The sequence below is a fragment of the Xyrauchen texanus genome, chromosome 15 (genome assembly GCF_025860055.1).
Source record: "Xyrauchen texanus isolate HMW12.3.18 chromosome 15, RBS_HiC_50CHRs, whole genome shotgun sequence".
Taxonomy (NCBI): Eukaryota; Metazoa; Chordata; class Actinopteri; order Cypriniformes; family Catostomidae; genus Xyrauchen; species Xyrauchen texanus.
Window position 1 is genome coordinate 10289174 of NC_068290.1, and position 22938 is coordinate 10312111.

The 22938-nt window shown below is 37.7% G+C and overlaps 1 protein-coding gene across 1 annotated transcript; it reads right to left on the bottom strand.

The window, feature by feature from the left end:
- Positions 1–45: 45 nt before the first annotated feature.
- hint3 (histidine triad nucleotide binding protein 3) lies at positions 46–4048 on the bottom strand. The gene is made up of 5 exons (XM_052144323.1): positions 3917–4048; positions 3350–3467; positions 3079–3148; positions 2840–2966; positions 46–1678 (listed from the first exon to the last, which is right to left on the bottom strand). Exons 1-5 carry the CDS (start codon positions 4046–4048, stop codon positions 1640–1642), a joined length of 486 nt encoding a protein of 161 aa, XP_052000283.1. The 3' UTR covers positions 46–1639.
- Positions 4049–22938: the final 18890 nt, after the last annotated feature.

Genomic DNA, 22938 nt, shown 5'->3' on the forward strand with positions numbered 1-22938 from the left:
AAGGTTCAAAAGCTTAAAGACCAAAATCTATCAATGAATGACATAGCAAATACAAAGAATAATTACATTTCTGTTACATAATTTTATTTACTGCAATTACATTCATTCATTTAGCAGATGCTTTTGTTTAAAGTGACTTACAAATTAGGAATACAGCAAAAGTCATTTATCCCGAGGAGGCAATTACAAGAGAAACGGTGCAATACAAAGTTTCAAATAGCTCAGAGAAGTACAAGCAGGGAGGAAGGCGAGAGACAGTGGTGAAAGAATAAAATATAAATATATATATATATATATATATATATATATATATATATATATATATATATATATATATTTTTTAAAGGAAGAAAGAAAACAGGAAGTGCATTAGTAGGATTGGGTCAAGTGCTCACAAAAGAGATGCATCTTTAAATGTTTCTTGAGAGTAGTTAGAGAATCAGATGCTCAGCTGAAGTTCGTAGGGTCATTCAACCAGCAAGGAAAGTTCTGGATTTTGTGCCTCGGTGAGATGGCACCACGAGGTGTTGTTTACCCGCCGATCGCAACCTTTTTGAGGGCACATAGACTCGAAGTTGTGAGTGTAGATGGGGTACAGAACCAGTAGCTGCTCTGTAAGCGAGCATCAATGCCTTAAACTTGATGCGAGCAACCTTTGGCAGCCAGTGCATATCGATGAAGAGAGGAGTAACGTGATCTCTTGGGCTCGTAGAAAACCAAACGTGCTGCCGAGTTCTGAATCAATTGCAGAGGTTTGACTGTGCATGCAGGAAGTCCTATCAGAAGACCATTGCAGTAGTCCAGTCTAGATTTGAGAAGAGCTTGGACAAGAAGTTGTGTAGCATGCTCAGATGGGAAAGAAGTTCAACTTACCATCAAACACAACCTCCAGCTTTCTGGATAGTGTAATCAATGAAAAAGTCTAGCTGAATATAATACTGTACAATATAATTACAACCATTTAATAATTAAATACATGTCAAGCATACAGGCATTACAGCAAAATCACTAACTATGTCAAAAATGTTAGTGTTAACATTTCATTTAGTTCCATATGAGGGCATTCAGACTGGAGTGGAATTGTATTATATTGGATGCTGTACAGAATAACAAAAAGACAGCAGGATATTGATGCTAAAATCATTCAACTACGGTTCTTGCAGTCCAATGGACCTGTTGTAATACTGTATTTCATTCTATGATTTTCGTGCAAGGTCAAATGTCAAAGCCAGTCACTGAGATTAATTAAAATGTTTAGCTTATACATATTTAGAAAGTCTTGGTCACTATTCTTATTATTTAAAATTGGAAATAGCCCAAGTGTTCACACACAAAAAAAAGATTAATGGGTCTACTCTGTCACATATATCAATGTCATTACTATTCAGCAGGCTTGTTTAAAATTAATTCAAATGTAGCTGAAATCTTATAGCAGAAAATGTGATTAGCCAGTCTGGCAGAGTCTGTCAATATACAAAAGAACAAATAAAGCATTAAAGACCATTTATAACCCTGAGGTACTTGTCTGTCACCTTTTAACATCATGAATAGATTGACTTGGACTCTAATGTATGAGTAACGTTGATCTGGGCAGCTCAAACATGAAATGTCATTTGACTTCCTCTAACTTTATGCACTTTTAACTCATTGAGTTCAGCCTTTGGAGTAACTGATCCGCCTGCAAACGAAGACAAAACATCAAATAAGCTAAAAAAAATTAGAGTCCTAAAGTCTGAGACCATATTGAAAATCTGGGATTCATATTTAATTTAATTCTGGAAATAAACAAAGTTTTAGCCTTCTGAAAACAAAATGTAAAACATTTAATAGGAACTGTTCAAGGAATATTCCAGGTTCAATACAAGTTAAACTCAATCAACAGCATTTGCGGCATAATGTTGATTACCACAAAAAAAAATACAAATAATTTTGAATCATTCATTTTCTTTAAAAAAAGCAAAAATCAAGCTTACAGTGAGGCACTTACAATGGAAGTTAATAGGGTCAATTTGTTGAGGGTTTAAAGGCAGAAACGTGAAGCTTCTAAGTTTATAAAATCACTTACATTAATTCTTCTGTTAAAGCTCATGTATTATGAGCTGTGAAGTTGTTTAAATAGTAATTTTTACAGTCATTTTGGGGTTTTAGAGATTGCTGACATTACATCATCAAGGCAACAAAGTTGAATTGTCTATAACTTTACACAGAAATGGTTAGAAAGTGATTTTATCACAGTAAAATCATGTTACCACACACATTGTTTGTATCTTGTGGATATACTTTAGAAATAGAGAGTATTTTAACATTTACGGATTGGCCCCATTCACTTCCATTGTAAGTGCCTCACTGGAACACAGTTTTTTGCTTTTTTAAAGAAAAGGAGGGGCAAGTCAAAATTATTTTTTGTGTTAATTAATATTATGCCACAAATGCTGTCAATTGAGCTTAACTTGAAATGAACCCTGAATATACCTTTAAATTATCTGATTTATTGAGGCAGAGCAGTGTAAAACTAAGAAACATTCATTCACACAGATCCATCTATCTGCTAGAGTTGTTACAAACAAAAAGGTTTTCATTCCCTGCAGCTGTAGCTGAAGCCTGTCCAATTGAATTTGAACCAATTTGCTTGTTCCAATTATCTGGACAAAAGGTCTCTCAAATGATTTGTAAGAATAACAGAATGCCTTCTAATAACTTGCTACTCTCAGAAAACATGTTTGTTCGTTAATGCACAGGTAACCTGAACCAAAGTATTATGTTAATGTAAATTTCATGGATATGGGAAAAAAAATGAGAATAGTGAATTTATTATTGGACGGTTAATTTGTTTTCTTACCGTGATAAACCAATAAGAGTTTAACCTATAGATAAAGCGGGAAAAGAAGCCCATCTGACTGGTAGGTGCAAGTACATGGAGATGCAGGTGTGTGACAGAACAAAATGGAGGCCAATGGAACCCAAACCTGGGAAAGGAAATAAACATGTAACTTGTCAAATCTTCATTCATTTGGGTCTCGTTAAAGGGTACTTCAATTTGATATACAGCAATTTACATGGCAAAGGCGTTCCTATTACCTAACATCACTGAAATCAGTGACATTGTTCTTCTGAAGAATCTCTTTCCCCATCTCCACCATCTTCTCCACTGAATAAAAACATCAAAAATAGAGTTGCAAAGATGACCACTTAGCCACACATGCTGTGTGTATATAAGCTGCCTTTGACTATTTTGTACACATTAAAATGGACACATTACTGAAAACTGTTACTGCAGTAAGGCTCCAGAGTAGCTACTGTCTGAAATGTCTAAACATGTGCATCACTCTTAAACTCATTGTGTATTTACCTAATGGAACATGCTCCTTGCCAAGTGATTTACAATTGCCCACATGTTTTGTTGGTACCACCAGATAGTGATGGGGAGCTCCAGGATGTATATCTCTGAAACAGGATATCTCCTCATCCTGAAAAACACAGGGCTTTTTAATTATTAACTAGAATAAATGCTTAATAATAACCATAATCATCATAATACATAACATTGTTTTACAATAATTATAAAAACTATTACAATAATTCATCAAATTATTACATTTTAGCAATAATAATTACTTTAATTATGTAGAGAAACTATTTACCTATTTTTAACTATAATTTTGTCATATTTACCTTTATATTTGTATAACACTTTGGCCTAACTACTCACCTATAAATAAACATCTGGATTTGAATTACTATTAAAACTATAAAACCAAAATAAATGTATATGAGGTGCCCAGAATCTGTCACTTTTAATGACATAGTAAAGGACATGATAATAATTACATAACTATTTGTATTAATTCATGTAGCTAGTCAGGTTAGCTTTGATAATGTTTTTCAAAATAAAATAAAAAACAAATAGCTGACTCACATTGTGCAAGAGCTCAGATACTATTTCCCCATTTATGATTTTACAGAAAACACATTTCTTGTCATATTCAACAATCTGATCGGATTGACCGATCTCGCCCTCGGTTGTCGGTTTATTTTCACCGGTTGCCATCTTCAAAGTGTGAAGCCAGCGCTAATTAGATCATCATAAAACGTGAGTTCCATTTTTCAACATACAAGTCCTCCGAGTCTCTGTCAAAACCAGCAGCAAATAAACACATTTAATATATTAATGTTTATATATTCATATTCTACAAATGCTGTGTATACAACAATATATGTTTCGTGTTATATTAGATTTAGTATAATTATAATACAATTTTCTGCCTGTGTATTGCATGTCAAACTGCGAATTTGTAAAGACAAAGACAAAATTTACAAAGGAGTAAAGACAAAAGCCGATTTCAAAACCACAGCATAAAGGAATGTTCAGTTGGGCGAATATGGGCAAAGTGGTACTCTTTTGGAAATGTTACTTTTCTTGTTGGCACATTTAATTGTGGTCCAAATGCCATACAAAATAACACTTAACCTTTATGAAAACCTTAGGATGTCTTCTACCTTAGTAATCTTCTACCTTAGTAGAGAGAGAGAGAGAGAGAGAGAGAGAGAGAGAGAGAGAGAGAGAGAGAGAGAGAGAGAGAGAGAGAGAGAGAGAGAGAGAGAAGAATAACCTTTGTAGGCCCACAGTTATTTCTGGCAATATGGAGAAGTGAAGCACTTGTATTGTCAAAGTGGGACAATTACATTCTGATGCAATAGAACATCAGAAAGCATGCACAACCACAAAGATGTAGGTGAATAATTAAATAAATAAATGTGGAAAAAATTAGGATACATTCACTAGTATTTCTGTTCATGCTATCTAAAATATTATATGACCAAGACAACAAATTTAAATAATTATTTTTGTTTCCTTGCATGTAAATACATTGCATTGTGGACTGCACTTCACAACACACATGTAAATACACTTGTATTAAGTTCATAATAAACTCATATCTCCTCTTTAAATGTCTTGATATGCTGACCATGTCAAAACAAGTGAAAAAATCTACTAGTGCTGAAAAAGTAATCCAAAGTATTTAGAATACGTTATTGACCTTGAGTAATCTAACGGAATGTTACAAATGACATTTTACAGCATGTATTCTGAAATCTGTAGTGGAATACATTTCAAACGTAACCCTCCCAGCCCTGGCTATAAGCATCAGATGTTTAGAGTAACATTATCAGTGGACCTCAGTGGGGAAGATAATAAAATTATAAAAAAAGACTATGTCATGACCCCTTTAAGGGTAGCTTTCTGCTGCTTTTCTGCAGTGTATTTACTATTTAGCCTACAATGTTTAAATGGCTTAGTTACGAGCTTACACAACACTTATAATTCTGTGTTTTACATCAAAAAATTAGTACTACGTGTGCATATTTTTGCAAGGACCAATGTTTGGACCCATTTTAAGTATCTTTTTGAGTGTCTGTTGCATTTGTTCCTGCAACTGGTTACTTGTGCTTGTGTAAAATGAGGTGTGATTTTGTGACTACAATGATGGAACATGTATATGCTGTAGATTAATACAGATGCAATTATGAAGGTGTTCAGAGTTAAAGCCCCAGGGCCTCTTTTACATGGGTAACATGTTCTGCTACTTTTTAGATTATTGGTAGTAGCAGACTACCATTCTAATCTTTTTGAGATTAGATACATTCTATAATTATTCTTGATTTATCAGCTATGTCTAAAAGTGCTATCACACATGCCTTCAACCAGCCAACACAGCAGAGTTTGAGAAAAATCCTCCTGCAGAATAACACAGACAGAGCTTTCAACGAGTTAAAGGTTACTAATCAAAAAAGGCAGAAAGGATAAGTGAGTGACAATGCACTATGTTAAACTGTTCTGTTTAGCAGGTCAACTGAGCAATTAATCTTGAGCACTCCAATATGTCAGGACGCCACATTTACTGCCTTAATGTATGCAAATGATGTCATTAAAATGCATGTTCATGTTTAGTCTCTAAATTAAGAGCTCATTTGCACTCCCAACAATCCAGAGATTCATTATTACAAATTACAAAAATAGTAATGACTCGAGACATCAAATTTACTCGCCTTGTACACCCTCCCCTATTTGTGTTATGAATGTGAAAATAATTTATGTGACAATCAGCAATGTGCAGCTACTGTATTGGTGGCTGTCAGCTGGCCAAAGCTATTATGTTATCTCTTGCTCTGCCGCTATATGATAAATAAAGAGCCAGAACACAACTGTATGCAATTACAGTCTGGTTTAGCATTGTAAGAATGCAAAGGGATGCAGAAAAACAGAATTACTGATAAGTGCGAGGACCAGGGCATGTGGGACAGAGAAGATGATCGTGATGTGAATGAAAAAACATAAAGAAAATAAGGAGTTCCTTGCCGGCAACAACTGAAGGATCTTATGCGTCTTTAATGATTCATGACCAAAATTTCAACTCCAACATTGAGGAAGTCAGTGTTTTGTCCTGAAGAATTTGTAGAATTATGCATGAGGCATGGGCTTTGTAAATAGATCCTGTTGATTAAAATGGAGGAAGTTGGGGTGGAGACAAATGGTGCTACGAATCTCTAGAGAAAGAGCTACATGACGGCAAAAAAGCTGTTTCTTTAATCATGTTCTGCCCTACTTCCATCTTTCTTCCCTTATACAAACTTCCCGCTGAGATAAATGTCATTGCCACTGGTCATTCCCAACACTTGGCTTTATGAATTTTAAATAAGTCTGTGTGATTTTATGAAATTAAAGCAGATGAGCCTTAACAAACAACATAGTTGAGAGGATATGAGGCATATTATGAGAAATATAATCTCCTTTTTCCTCTTTTGCAGTTTGAATTTTTCTGTTGGCATTTAATATGTAATTAGGACTAATGAAGTAGAGCAAGTCACCATGCATTGCCCTTTTGGTGCAGGCACCATCAAAGTCCTTTTGATTTTAGAGTGGTTTATTTGGTTGGTCTGAAAGCTGTTTTCCGAACTTGGGTGTGCACCAGAGAACGGCACTTAGAGTCTACTCTAAAAGGATTAGTTCACCCAAAAATGAAAATCAATCTTGAAATCATGATCGTCATGGAGACTGCTGTCAAAATGTACAGTGAAAAAGGAGTTACATTTTGGTCTGTTCTCCTTTTTTGGGTTCTGGTCACCATTCACATTCACATGCATTGTATGGACCTACAGAGCTGAGAAATTCTTCTAAAAATCTTTGTTTGTGTTCAGCAGAAGAAAGAAGTTCATGAGGGTGAGTAAATGAGAGAGAGTTTTCATTTTTGAGTGAACTAACCTTTTAAGGCCCGGGTATACTTTGTTTTTCCGTATTCTGAAACGGATTGCAGCCGGTTCATCGCGTTGCATTTCTAAGTGAACTGTTTTGACAGCGAGTGAATATGAATGCTTTTGACACATGCACTTAATGATTGGCACATGCACTTAATGATTGGCACATGCACTTAATGATGGCAGGGCAAATGTTCCGCCACAGACGAGGACTGTCCACAAGTCGAGAGAATCTGGGGGACAAACTGTACTGATGACAAACTTTGCATCGCGCATAGTGTGCACTTTCTGATCAGCAACATGGCGAACCGAAGTATACTTTGACCTTTAGATTTCACTTTCATTGGCTGCACAAAAAGATTGTCCACATAGTGGTTTAGTCAATGTGTATATGTCGGGCTAGTCGGGATTCTCAAACAGAGCAATGTTTTGATAGCACCACAGAGCGCTCGATTACATCTCCTAGCATCTGTCGCATTCGCAGAGTTCTAGATGGCACTATAGGAAGTGTTATCGAGCGTGAAATCATGACCGCAAAGGAGAATGCTGCCAAGATGCACAGTGAAAAAGTCACCCAAAACCAACGGCATCGCTTCAGAAGACATCGATTAAACCACTGGAGTCTGATGGATTACTTTTATGCTGACTTTATCTCTTATTGGAGTTTCTGGAGTTCTGGCCATCATTCACTTGCATTGTATGGACCTACAGAGCTCAGATATTCTTCTAAAATTCTTCAGAAGAAGAAAGAAAGTCATACACATCTGGTGTGAGTAAATGATTTTCATTTTTGGGTCAGATATCCCTTTGAAGAAAAGTAGGGAACCTAGTCAAAATTACTTTTTGGGATAATCATTATGCCACAATTGCTGTCAATTGAGTATTGATAACAACTTATATTGAACCAGGAATATACATTCCAGCTAGAATAAGAAAGTATTTGAACATCAGAATCCTTCACCTTTAAGAAGGTTGAGTTGGTTCAGTAATGGAGCATTTTACCAGCAGGAGGCAGTGTTATAATACTGAAGTGCATTCTGCAGACCAACCATGAAGTGAATTGAAATAATATCTAACTATCAGCTATTTCATCATGTCTGTTCTTTTCAAACATCAGCACTTCTTATTATTTCTGTCAGATATGTGTGTCAGACAAACACATGGTAGCTGGTGTAGCTACGAGACTCACAGCTGAGGTGACAATGTGCTCTACACCAGTAGCTATGCTTTGTGGTAGTAGATAAAACATAAACTGTTTGCATTGCTGAAATGAATGCATTGTTGATGGTGATTTCTTTCATGTGGCCTCATTAGTCTTTGCTTTTACCCAGACATACAGATATGTATCAGGAGATATCAATGTAGCTAAAGAGTGCAGAAACCACGAAACTATCTTTTCACTCAGCTGTCTGTCACTTTTCTACTCATTTATTCCTTCCTCTCCTCCAGCGCGCTCCATTTACTGTGTTTACGCATATATCTAAGGATCATTTTACTGTTCTCCTTCCTTCGACTCCAACACACAAATGCTCTGTTTTAAATCACAGTGAGCTGCCTACTTCGACAGCATTTTAAGGGACCGCTCACACAGACATTTTTTTGCCGTCTGTTTTATTCAGTGTCACGTTTTTAAGATGCTTTGTGTCAGTTTAAAACAACTAAACATATTTTATAAATTCGTCTCGAGACACCTGCATTCTGTTCCATTATTTGCGCTGCATCTAACTTTTTTTAGTACAAGAATGCGACCACTAAAGGATAACTTTCTGGGAAAAACAGATTTATTTAAGTTCGCCTAAAATGATGTCAAAATGCTCTGAAGTTTTCTTTCTTTTTAGGTGTTTGTTAGGTGATATTTTTCTTGTTTGTGCACATCCCTGAAATTCTTGACCTTAGAGAACTTGGTTAGATGAAGAGCATTTATGATTGGTTACCTAATGTTATGTGCGGTTTAGACAATATATTCAGTATCGCACTGCCACATTCCTACAGTGGCTGGAGTTGTAAAGATTCTAGTGCAGAAGAAAGAGACAGACAAGGAATGTTTTAAATTGTTAATCAGTAAGTGCATTTAGTGTGGATTGGTTAAGTACTCACGGAACAGATGTGTTTTCAGCTAGTTCATGAATGCTGAGATGGTATTGGCAGATCATATGAAAGTTTGAGCTCATTCCACCCCAGAGAAACGGAGAGAGTGAATTATCATGAAAAGGACTTTGTGCTTTTTTGCAATGAGACCACCAGGCACTGCTCATTCATTGACCGCAGAGAGCTAGTTGGGAAATAGACCTGGAGGAGTGAACTGAAGTAAGCGGGTGCTGTTCTGTTGGCTGAGATTTTGGTAGTGAAGTTACTAGGTAGTGGTTCTGGGCTGTCCTGGTTGGTGTTAGAGTAGTTGAACCAAGATTAATAGAGAGGTTGTGATTAACTGACAATTTGGCAGGGATCACTAGGAGTTTTGTTTTGGCAAGGTTGAGCTGAAGGTGACGTTCCTTCATCCAGGTGTAGATCTCCGAATGGCAGGCAGGGACACAAGCTGAGACAGTGGGTTTGTCAGGCTGGAACAACAGGCAGAGCTGTGTATCATCCGTGTAGCAATGATAAGAAAAACCATGTGCCTTAATGATAGGTCCGAGTGATATAGTATAGACCGAGAAGAGGAGGGTTCCAATCACTGATCCCTGAGGAACACCAGTGGTCAGCTGAAGTTACTTGGACACCTCTCCTCTCCAGGTGACCTTGAAGGATCTGCCTGTGAGGTATGACTCAAATCATTCAAGTGCAGTTGTTGTGATGCCAAGATCAGAGAGTGTGGACAGGAGAATCTGATGGTTCACTGTGTTGAATGCAGCAGACAAGTAAAGGAGGATGAGGACAGATGATTTGGAGTTAGCTCTTGTCAGTCACAGGGTTTCAGCTAATGAAAAGAGTGCAGTCTCCTTTGAGTGACCATTTTTAAAGCCAGACTGATGTCTGCCGAATTGGTTGTTCTGTAACAGAAAAGCTGACAACAGATTGAAAACAACTCTCTGAAGAGTTTTATCTAGGAGAGTTTAGCTATTGAATTCAATCCAGTGTGTCAAGTCTCCTGTGTGCTTTGCGTGAGGAGTGCTATTTATTTGAAGCACAAGACATGCTGTCTATGTAGTTGGTTCCAAATCAGTCACTTTTGAGGTTTCATTTAAGTTAGGACGCTGCCTTAGAAGGCTGAATGCCTATGTAGGTAGGAGACAGCAAGGCAGCTCACTAGATTTTGGAACAGAGCCATTGTGTTCGCCCTAAATGAATCAGTGCTCTCTTTTGATTGGTTGATTGATTGTTATATTTGGCCAGTAATCTTGTTTAATAAAAACAGTAGTTGTTACACATGCCAACTTGCCAAGGTAGAATTCAGTCTGTCTGTCGTAAAGTCTGGGTTTTGATTGCTTCGGTCGAACAATTCACTAGATTCTCTTAATTCAATAGGGACAAAAGACACAAAATCAACTCTCTGCAGCACAGATATGTTATGTGATTGCCCTTTATGAGTTTATGGGTCTCCGTCACATGACCAAATATCAGCCATAGTTATCATGCACATCTGTATTTTTATGAGCAAAGGGCAATCTATTACAGAATGACAGACTGACAGAAAACAGCTCTCATATGACAGCCTCCATTCCACAGCACAGAGTAGACATTAATTACCGAACCTTTACAAATTGAAAGTAGTACTGTATCTGAATGTTAAAATGTAATTCCATTAAACCGTTGAACAGAGAATGCATGCATAGTATTGCCCTGGAGTTATTCCAACACTTTTGCTTTGAGAGAAAAGCCTCTTATCTGGAACTGTAAAAAATCTGTTACTCGATCCTGATTGTAGCATCTGCTTTTATTGTGCATAAGATTTGGGATGCAGGACGATATTCATATTGTGCCTCGCAAACGTAAACTTAAATGAAAATAAATTGAACACATATGCTCTTATTATGTCTGCTGTATGAAGACCGATGAGGATGTTTATATGCAAAGCAGTTTTTTCAATAACTTTTGGTTATGGGTGCTTTCAAGGTGCAGCATTGCATGTATTAAAATCAGTTCACCATGTTCACAGGCTATGGAGGAGCACCAAGAGTGATTTAGGACATACAGAGCATGCCGTATTTTCACACTGTTTAAGGCTATAACACATCATAGTTAAATTCTTACTTTCTCAATTAGGACCTGGACTGTTCTTGCACCAAGCTAACAGTGCCAGACCTGTATCACACACACTAGACATCTTCTACCATTTAAATATGAGGGAAAGCACTACTAGAATTTGACACAGAACCACTGAGCTGAACCTTCCAAAACACCTTTTTTATAAACCTTCCATTGTCCTTTTGGAGCATGGAAGTGTTGCTCCCCATTTACTTGGATTGTTTGGATAAATTCACATCAAATCTCCAATGAAATATCTTTGTTTGTGTTCCGCAGATGAAAGAAAAAGTCATATGAGTTTGAGACGGCATAAGGGTGAGTAAATGATGAGAAAACTATAATTCCTTTAACCCTTATGCCTTGGACATTGCTTAGTATTGTGCCCTTATCCATGGTAAAATGTCTGTAAAACATGGATTCTCATAGCTTCTGGCTGTAATAAATGGCATGTGTGCTTAAATGCAGGATAAGTGTAGGAAGTTTATATGCATCCTACTTTTCTCTCTCTCTCTCTCTCTCTCTCTCTCTCTCTCTCTCTCTCTCTCTCTCTCTCTCTCTCTCTCTCTCTCTCTCTCTCTCTCTCAGCTTTGGCTCTTGCTAATGGCTCTAGCAGTAATGTCTGCACAGGATGGCTGTGAAAGTACCTTAATTGTCACAACAACAAGAAACCTGAGGACAGTGGGGAAATCTACCATGTTGAAAACTGAGCTCAGTTCAACTGCTTTTATCAACGTTGCCAACCACTTGAGAAAAATGAGGGCTCCCTTTCCTGCTAGACCTGTTTGAAGACATTCATGCTTTTCTGTTTTATAGCTTCACCACAAAATGATAAGAAAGAAAGAAAGAAAGAAAGAAAGAAAGAAAGAAAGAAAAAAACCCCAGACATATTGAGTTGGAACAGGCAAAGCAGAAGAAAGTTGTTTGTCTTGCCTGCTAATTGCTGTGGACGGCTGTCAGTGGGGTTGGTATGATCATTATTGGTGCCCTGGGCTGGTGAGGGGATGTATGTTGTTATGTACCGCTTCTGTGGGCAGGGGCATTCCAGGCTCTTGCTTTGTTTTTGCTGAGCCAATTACAGAGTATGATAACATCTGGTGCAAGAGGACAATGTGACTCCGTTCACATCCCCTAAGTGAGTGTCTCTCCCTGCAGCAGTGCGGGCTTGAGCAGGCATGCTGGGATATTGGAGAAGGAATAGCATATGGCCTCAGCCACTCTGATACAGCTGAATGACTTTCTCTTTTGCTCACACACTGTCTCGCTCTCTTCAATTCTCTCAATCTCTCTCTTTCTGAACACACTCACACACTTCACAGAAATACACACAGCCTGACTGAATAGGATTACATGGAGATTTAAGAGGGGCATAGAGAGATGATGGAGGATAGCGCAGATCAGATTGAAATGCTGTTTAGTCCTGTGAATACGGAACGACACAGAGGTTTTAACGGAACCGAATGCTCTACGCAATATATAACTGAGCCTGAAGGGAGAATGGAAAAAAAAGGTTTAGAAACTCCCTCCTGTCACACTGCTGTGTAAAAACATGTATACATAGAGGAAGTGTACAAGCAGTGACCACTACTGCTGTGTTCAAAATCTAAGGGAGCTACCTTGCTATCTTACTGCCAATTAGTCAATGACTTGATAGTAGGGTTGCAAATTTTAAGAATGTTTCTTAATCAACAATCGTTATTGAATGAAAATGTATTATTCATTAACAATAACAATAAAAAGCTGTGCAGCTTGAAACTAAATCAAAGTTTTATATATACAAAGTTTACATTTTAAGCAACCAGCTGTTCTAATGCATACTTAGCCAACAATGCATAGGAGACAAATACATGAAACATCCAAAACAGTTTTCAGAATATGCCCCTCGTCTGCTGTTATTCAAAAGTCAGATAGTCCCGCCCCCCGTTGTTGGGCCTGGTCTAAGTGGGTTGCTCCAAAACAAACACAGGAATTTTTATAGTGCCACAGAGACACCGTGTTTACAGTTTTCGAGAAAATTATTTTATGAATGGTTTACTTACTTACTTACTAGTTGTCTCTGCATATTAAGCTAGTATAGAAGAAACTATTTTAATATTTAAAAAGTGACATACTTCAGACATATTTCAGATGTTTATTGTAATTGTTCAGATGTTTACTGTAATTGTCATACTGCTTTGTTGCTTGGAACAGCACCCAAGACTTTCACCCACTGTTTCACTTATTTCTTTTCAAAAACACATTATAATATCCTAGATGTCCTGCTCTATGGAGCCATACATTCATTAAAAAGACTCTTGATGAAGTAACCTATTTGTTATTTGTTGCATTTAGGCAGGCAAAACTGATACTAGACCAGCATTTACAGGCAGTGGTGCAGCAATAAGAATATCCTACAGATATCTAAATTTATAGGCTATACATCAGACACCATTGTTACCAAATTAAGTAATCTTAGTCAGGTTGTGACACAAACACAACATAAGACATGTGTTGTTGCTTTCCTACCTCCATATCCTGTGAAGGCAGCATTTTTCAGCTTTCGGATACAGCCATTATGAGAATACTAGACATACATTTGCATTCAGTGGCTGCACTGAAATAAAATCAGTGGAAATGAACTCAGAAATATCCATGAGTGAACCTGCTCAGTTATTTATGTAATTATAGCAGTACACATAAAGACTTTGCCCTGATTAGACCTATAATGCTAGAAAAAAACAATAAGCCTATCCTCTGTTATCAGTTTGTCAAAGCACAACAGTGTTAAACATGCACAGCTAGCTGGGTAATTTGATCAGACCAGTAATTTGGGAATCAATTACAAATTTAATGAAAAAGGTAAACTGTTATCCATGTGATGTGACCGCTGTCGATGTGCTGATTTGGTCACCCACGGCTGAGTAAACAAATCGTTCTCTAAAGGAGACTGCATTTGCTCCAGACTTAGAGAGCGACATTGAAACAGATCTGATGGGAAGAACATTGGGACATCTGTAGACAGAATTATAAGCATAAAATGTATATTTCTATAAAACTAAATGCCATTTGTGTTTTAAATTCATCATGTAATCTCCCAAGCAACACTGCAAAAAGGTATGGTTTCTCATAGAATGTATCTAGTAAGGTAAATCATCTAAAAAAAAAAAACTGTTTTAACTGATATTTCAACTTGAGTGTTTTGACAAATTCAAGCAGTGACAGTTAAGATTAGGTGAACAATCTTTCAGTATAAGACTTGCTTGATTCAGAAAATATTTTGAAGTGTGCTGTGATTGTTTCAAGATGGGCATTTTTTTGCCATATTGCTGTCATACCTCACTGATGTCTCATAGGAATTTCAGTCATTTGTTTTTTCCAGGATTTCACACTGACTAGTTGGCTTCATCGGCAGAAAATGATCCAACAGTGAAATGAAATTCTGAAAAATCTAATAACTAGGCAGCATGTGTACACTATTTTATTTCCAGGTAAAATAAAGAAAAGGCTAAAAGAGTTCACGCCAAACCTTTATGAACTACAGTATATAGCTGAAACGCTGAACCTTTGCAGGGTTGCTGAAGGTCACATCTTCTCCCTGCTGTTCACAAACCTACCAAGCATGATCATTTCTTTACCTCTGCTAAATGCTAAAAGAAAAGTATGCATTTGGCTTCAGCAGGCTGTTTGGCCATATGGCCGCATTTATCATATATCAGCGCTCATTAAAAGAGCCGTCATTAGTCACCGTCGCTCGGCTGGGTGCAGCTGCCCAGACCTGACAACTCCCTTGATTCTCTCACCTGAAATGTGCTGCATAACCAGCCGATCACTCAGGCCTTACTGTGCCTACTGCGTAACCAATCATACAGACACGCAGTCACCCTGAACCAGGATCAGTTGCTTCACTAAGTGCTCAGAAAACAGCTATATTAGCATTGAATTCAGTGTAAAAGCAGACATGCAGCAGATTTGTAACCCGAGATGACAATTAAGGTGTTGTAGCAGAGTGGTTAATGATCTGGGCTGGTAACCTACAATTTGTAGGTTCAATCTCCATAATGGTTGATTCAGGAACTATTACCTTTGTATCCTTGAGAAAGGCACTTATCCCAGGTTGTTATAAGTGTATGGGGCTGTTCATAGTGAACGCGTTCATGCTTCTGTCCACACTGTTTTTCAGTTGTTTTTTGTATGTGTGCTAGATTGACATCTTTGACCGTTGCACCACATCTCACTGTTTTTTCAGCATTTTGTGCAGGAGCGGCATGTTTTTAGATGCCGTGTCAAGTTAAAAATAACTTTATCATTAAAAACACGTCTTGAGACTACTTTGTTCTATCCATTCGTTTAGCTGTAACAAGCTTTTGTTTAGCGCAAGAACACATTTGTTCTGGATAGCCCCTAAGTGTGCTGTAAGTCTCTTTGAATAGCACTAATGCTTACTTGCTGATGCTCTTACACTTGCCAAATGTGGCTGTTATTTCAAGACAGATATGGACTTTAGTCCATAGGCTAGATCCCTTATTTAATTTGATGCAAATGAAAACTTGCATGTAAGGGGTTGGTGTACAGTCTTTTAAATAGATTTAAAAGCTTAAGGTCTTAGATCATGTCTACTTTTACAACTCGTGTTTTTTGTCCACTGGAAAGGTTTTCAATGCATGCATTTTCAAATTGTCATTATGATCACCACAAAGGTAAGGTACACAATGCTACAAGCTCTTGAACAGACTTTTATTTAACTTTTATTTAACCTGACCTCATAGTATCATGCTGTTGTACCTACATTTTTTCTAAATCATTTTTAGGCTGGACGTAGAGCAGCAGTTTCAGGTTGAAATTAACTCTAAATGTGCTACAATGATGACTTTTATTCATTATCACACAAATCACGAGTAAACCGGAAGATTATCTGTTCTTAAAACATAAGTTTCACTCTGTTGCTCACATTATGCTATCTAGTCAACACTTTTACTATAGTATATGACTTGTATGGCGATAACGTTTAATGTTTGCATAGAATAGCCAACTACTATTACAAGCATATGTAAATGAGCCATAGAAGCATAGGATTATGTGGTTGCTTCAGCTATTTTTTTTCACCTCACGTTTGCTTTTATGACACTTATGACTAGATTAAGGTTTAGGGTAGGCAGCTAGGTTTTGTTGATTCGTATAATGGGAGCCAGCTGGTACGTGATTGCTGTGCAGTGTGTAAACCTCACTCCCCTGACCTCAAGAGGAATACTAGTGACTGATGCTAGAGGCTGTAGCCTATAGCCTCCTTGTTAGCGTGCCCGCCTCCAATAAATTATGACTTCACCCCAACACTTTAGACCAACAAATGAGACCTGCATCGCCTGACAACCCAGCAAGAATATGGAAATCTAAAAGCCGCTTTCACACATGCAACCAGGTAAATTATAGGAAAATCATTGGGTTGCCTTTACTGACAAATGTATTTTTTGTCAAATGTACTTTTTGTCATTTTTCAGTTTTGCTAGTACCATTCACACATCTGCACCAAATGCAGATAAACTCTTTGACGTTGTTTGCCATAATTACATCTACACAACTGTGCCAGAAATGTAGGTTTCTTGTTTGAAAACCTGGCTGGGTATTGTTTTGTATCTAAACGTACAGTATGTGGTCGGTAATGTTGATGATGCTTAATTTTTTTTTGGCAAATGTTTACATTTATGCAGTTGCTCTAGTCTAGGGTGACCAAACGTCCTGTTTTACCAGGACATGTCCTGTTTTCACGTCCTGTCCTGGCCGTCTTTGATAGATAGTATTTTGTAATAACAATTTTCTATCCATACAGAGGCATAGCCTACTTTAAATGTATTGAAATTAACAAGGCATCTTTGAGTAAAATTCGAGTATCATTTGAGTATCTCATTGCCGGGCCGAGTGTCCTGGTTTTTGGTAATCAAAATATGGTCACCCTACTCTAGACTCAATGACATTTTACGAGTTTGTTTGCCCATATAATCTTTAAGCTATTAAGGATAAGCTTATTTGGCTTGCAGTCCAATTTGGCATACAATTATCTAAGAGTAAAGAGGGCCACAAAGAGGGCTTCCTGGGAAATACAGCTTTAAAAACAATGTGAACAACAGCATAACATTTTCTGAGAAATAATAGAGCTATAGCTTCGCACTGCAAACGGAGAAAATGGACTTGCAATCATTATTCACTTGTGGCCATTCGCTCCTTAGGAGTACTGCATGACCACCACCTGCTGTACAATATACGTCTTGCATAATTCATGTATCTGCATTGCAATAGTTTTTTGAAGAGATACTACATACTACCTCTATACTACCCCCGGGAAAATCAGAAAGAGATAGAGTGAGAGAGACCCCTGAATCGCCGCAAAGAGGAAACACCTGTGTGCTAGAACGGGATTTAAACAATCAAGCGTGGGAATACAATGTAGACAGTTAAGATAAAAGGACCTTTTGCATGGCCATATGAAGTGGTATTACTGATATATAGCAAAACAGTTGCCGGTTTTGCGGAGGCAGCCTCAACGGAATAGGATTTGCTTTGGCGAGTAATGATTAAAAAGGAAGAAAGGCAGGGTAGAAAACCACAGTTAAAGTGGCAGCTGCCATTATCACGATGTATGCAAATAGTGAGCTGCTGCAGCAGCTTTCGTTGAATAACATAATGATTTTAATAAAATAGCTTATCCTATGAGGACGAATGCTTCAAGCGGAGTAATAAGACGTTGCATGGATCTGTCGTGGGTGGGCGGGGCCAAATGCTGGAAACAGCTGAGACCGAAGACAGGTAAACAGCTGCTTATACACTCTGGCTGTTAATTGAAAGATTATAGACTTGCTCCTCCCGAACTTACGTTTAGGAACTCATAATATGCAATGACTTCAAATAAGACTGATGAACTACAGTGAACAAAATGCTGTAGCTAATTGGGTTGCCATCTGTCCCGTAAAATACTGTCCCGGGATCATCCTGTATTTAAAGATGAAATTATGCTTCCCATATCGAATAAATACAGGATATGATTAGACCCATATTTAAGCAGGTCCGATTGCATCATGGCAAAATCGTTCAAGATTGTTAATTTAACATAGATATTTGTTGGAAATTTTCCATACGGTGGGTAAGGGACTGTCTGAAAAGTCCACACATTGAGCTAAAACATGCTAAAACGGTGGAGGGTGTGGTAAGGGACTGTCTGAAAATGTCATACAGATTTACAAGTATTTTTAAAAGGGTCTTGTTCACGCATGACCTCTAACAAGTACATTTCAGTAAATTATCTGGAAAAGACTTTATGTGCGAAAGGGGCTATAGATTTGCTTATGGGCTCCCCCAGCTGAGTCTGGTTCCTCTCAAGGTCTTTCTCTCCAACAACTAACAACTTAACTTTTTTCCATGCCAAGGTCGCCTTTGGCTTACTCACTAGGAGCTTTAAGACTTATACGTTTCAGCATGAGTTTCTGTAAAGCTGTTTTGAAACAATGTGCATTGTGGAAAGCGCCACAAAATAACAATTACTTGACATCACTTATGAAACATTGTGTCCCTCAAATGTCCCAGATTACTTAAGTTCACCTACTGTGACCTAAGCCATACTGTATATATGGTAGAATGCACGTTTGTGCTGAGAAAATCATTTAGTTTTTTTAGTTTTATTTTGAGGTGGACAACAAACTTAAGCTAAGGGAACCAGACCTTGTCTAATATTGCATCAGAATGACTACCTTTTGGACTAACTGCCATCTCCACATATTGCACAGATAGACAAACTATGCAATACTTTATTTTCATTATACCTAGTGCCTTTAGGCAAGTTGTTTCTTAAAATGCATTTTCCTCGGTGACCTGATGTAGTCCCAGAGTGAGATACAAACATCGGGGGCCAAACCTAAAGCTAATCTCAAGAATGTATCACATGTCTGAGCTCTGCTTGTTTAGTCTCGTCCATCTCCAGCCCACATTGTTGAACACTGTGTGGTTCTCTTCATCCCAGTCTCGTCCTGCTCACTGCACAAGAGCCTCAGACGCAGGCAGTGCTAACATTCGGCACGTTAAATATCTTTAGCACCAGAGTCTTGTCTCAGATGACTGCTGGTGAATTGTTTGATTTTCCTTGTCATCAGAATGTTAACACGCATCATTCTCACTCGACTCTTGGCTTCGGATGAAGCTTCAAAGTGGATTTTCCCATCCATATACCAAACCATTACAGACCGACAGCATGAGGTGTTTATAGTCGTACAGTCTCACTTTGTCCTTAGATTTGATCTTTCTCTTAACCATGAATAGGCCCTATGACATCTGTTTTATTTTTTTGTTTCAAAATACTGTTTTAATTTTGTATTCTGTTTTAAAGTTTATTTAAATTTCGCCATCACAAAACTTTACAATCAAATGAATTATAAGAAACTGAATCAAATGAATACAGAACAATTAATTTTAAACATACCATCAAATCTTCAATACAAATCCTCACAGCACAAAACATTTTTTGTCTAAAATATAAAAAAAATGTAAAAAAATAAAACAAAGCTTTTTAGAAGATTTTAATCTCAGCTCTGTTGGTCCATACAATGCAAATTAATGGCGATCAGGCCTTTGGAGCTGGAGAACAATTATGATTTGTTATGTCACACATTAACATAACATATGCTCCTTCACAGTATACATGTATGTTGATATTCATGCCAAATGCCTTTTGCAGAAAGACAGGATGGTTCTGAAAATTATTGTTAGATATTTTTAACACTGCCTGTCTGTTTGTGTAACATATGTAGGAAAGCCCTGCAAACAATAAGTCTGTCATGTCTAGACCCTCAAGGCACAACGAAATGCTCCATTGTTTGTCTTGAATGAAGTCTCTGTAGGTTAATGAGCTGTATTCATACAGTGATATTAATGGCCTTTCATACACGTTTTCATACGTTTTCTGCAGTGAGTTGTCAAAACAACTAAGTGGAACGAAATGCTAATTTTGAGATGGAAGAGTCCAGTTATTCCTCATGTTTTCTCATAAATTACCAGGAAAGCATCAGCACTCCTAAGTAAGTTAATTAATCAAGGGCTCACTAATCAGCTGTAAGAAGTAATGAGGTAAATTAAGCAAAACATGCAGAGTGGCTGGGATTTTCTGCAAAGCAGGATAACAATCAGTGCTGTGCAGAGACAAAAACGATAAGGGTGGGATTTGTGTGAATTGCAAGATAGCGTGGTTTATTTGCACATGCTATCTGCATTGTTTTAGTGTCCTTTTCACTAAAATAATTCAGGTTACGCCACAAAAATGTTTAATAACTTCATGCTGAACGCTTTTTGCACAGCACGATTCCCCATGCTGCAGATCGATTTTAAATGCATGGTTGTGGATGTCATAGCCAAATACAGCAGTATTAATTGCATCAGGCAAAAGAGCTCTGAGCTTTGTGAATAAGATGTCATTTTTAATAAGCCTAATTTACATAGAAAGGATGCTTGTTTGGGTAAAACTTGTGTACATTTTCATGCAGAAATCATGAAAATCATGAAGTTTGCGCGTAAACAATAAACTTGATCTGGGTTAAGAGCTGCGTTAACATATAGCTGACAACAAAGTTTAGTTTGTACCAACCTGTTATAACAAAAAACTTGCTCTCAGTGAACTAGATTCACTTTAAAAACTTAAGGCACAGCGCTACTTCAGTGAAATTAGCTCTGGGTTAGTGATTAAAGGGTTAGTTCACCCTAAAATGAAAATTATTGCATAATTTACTCACCCTCAAGCCATCCTAGTTGTAAATGACTTTCTTCTTTCAGCCAAACACAATTGGAGTTATATAAAAAAATATCCTGGCTCTTCCAAGCTTTATAATGGGATTGAATGGTACCTTAGATTTTGAACCCCAACAAAGTGCATCCATCCATCAAAAACGTAATCCATACGGCTCCAGGGGGTTAATAAAGGCCTTCTGAAGTGAAGCGATGCATTTTTGTTAGAAAAATATCCGTATTTATAACTTTATAAACTACAATCACTGGCTTCCGGTAACGGCTGTACATGTGTTCACAAGAAAGTCAAGTTCCGGTGTATGATGTAGGTGTAGCGTATGCTCCGGTGAGAAGTGATGAATGCGGAGGGGCGCAATGTTTAAATCAAAGGAAAATGGCGAAAATAACTGAGTAGTCTTAAAATGGTGCATTCGTGCATCTATCCTGTCACTCCAATCATCCATTCATGGCAGCAAACACTCTCAGCCTCTGTTGGCATTACCTACATTTCCTGCATGAGCACCAGCACGTCTCCCGTACTCTCCGTCTTCCAGATTCTTTTGCTTGTGCCGCTGCTGCAGCCTCCTCCATCTCCCAGAGTTCCTGGTTGGTATACTCGGTTCAAACAAATAAGGATGGGAAAAAAATCTCCTCTTCTCTTATATCAAAATCCTTGTTAAATCTTTAAAAATCCTTGTTGTTGTCTTCTAATTTGTGACCGCTGTTTTGTTTTGCTCTGTCCTCTGTGTTTCCGTGTTCGTCATACGCCAGAACTCGACTCTCTTGTGAACGCGCTGACGGCCATTACCGGAAGCCAATGATTATAGTTTATAAAGTAATAAATATGGATATTTTTCAACAAAAACGCATCGCTTTGCTTCAGAAGGCCTTTATTAACCCCTGGAGCCATGTGGATTACTTTTTAACAGATGGATGTGTTTTTTTTGGGATTCAAAATCTAAGGTACCATACACTCCCATTATAAAGCTTGGAAGAGCCAGAATATTTTTTTTATTTAACTCCGATTGTGTTTGGTTAAAAGAAGAAAGTCATATACACATAGGATGGCTTGAGGGTGAGTAAATTATGGGATAATTTTGAAAAAATGATTTTTGGGTGAACTAACCCTTTAAAATGTAAGTTTTTGCCACAATACTGTACACAAAAGTGGTGTAATTGTTGAATTTGCCCTGGAACATCTAATTATAAACATCATTACAATCTTCAACAAAGCTTTCCTCCACCCCGAGGTTCTCCGACTACAATGACGTGGTGTGTTATTTTTACGACATGAGCTAATTGTCTCAGAGACTGGTCTTGGCAGTGCCTTCAATTATAAAATTGAGCTGAGGGCCCTGGTGTTCTTAATGAACACTTATGAGGGAAGCGATAGCTGTTTGCTGCCGACAGGAGGTGGATTTGGGCAGGGAGCCTGAGGCCAAGGCTGATCCATTTCTGCCTGTAATGTTATCTGTTGAGGAGAAATACGTAATGAAGAGCTGTACTATAACATGGTTATGCTCTAATCAAAGCTTAGCTGCTGTCCATATCTCAGCATCCTCAGGTAAGAGAGAGCCTGTTGGGTTCAATTTGCATTTGAATGAGTGAATTCACCCAAACCTGGGCAGATGACTGCCTAATTTTACCATTACTGCAATGTTAACAAGAGTTGGCTATTAATAGACTGGTTGCATTTCATACATTTTGGAGAGGATGGGTGTCTGCTGAAGGTAATACCGATTTTATGTCCAGACTGCTAGAGGGCGC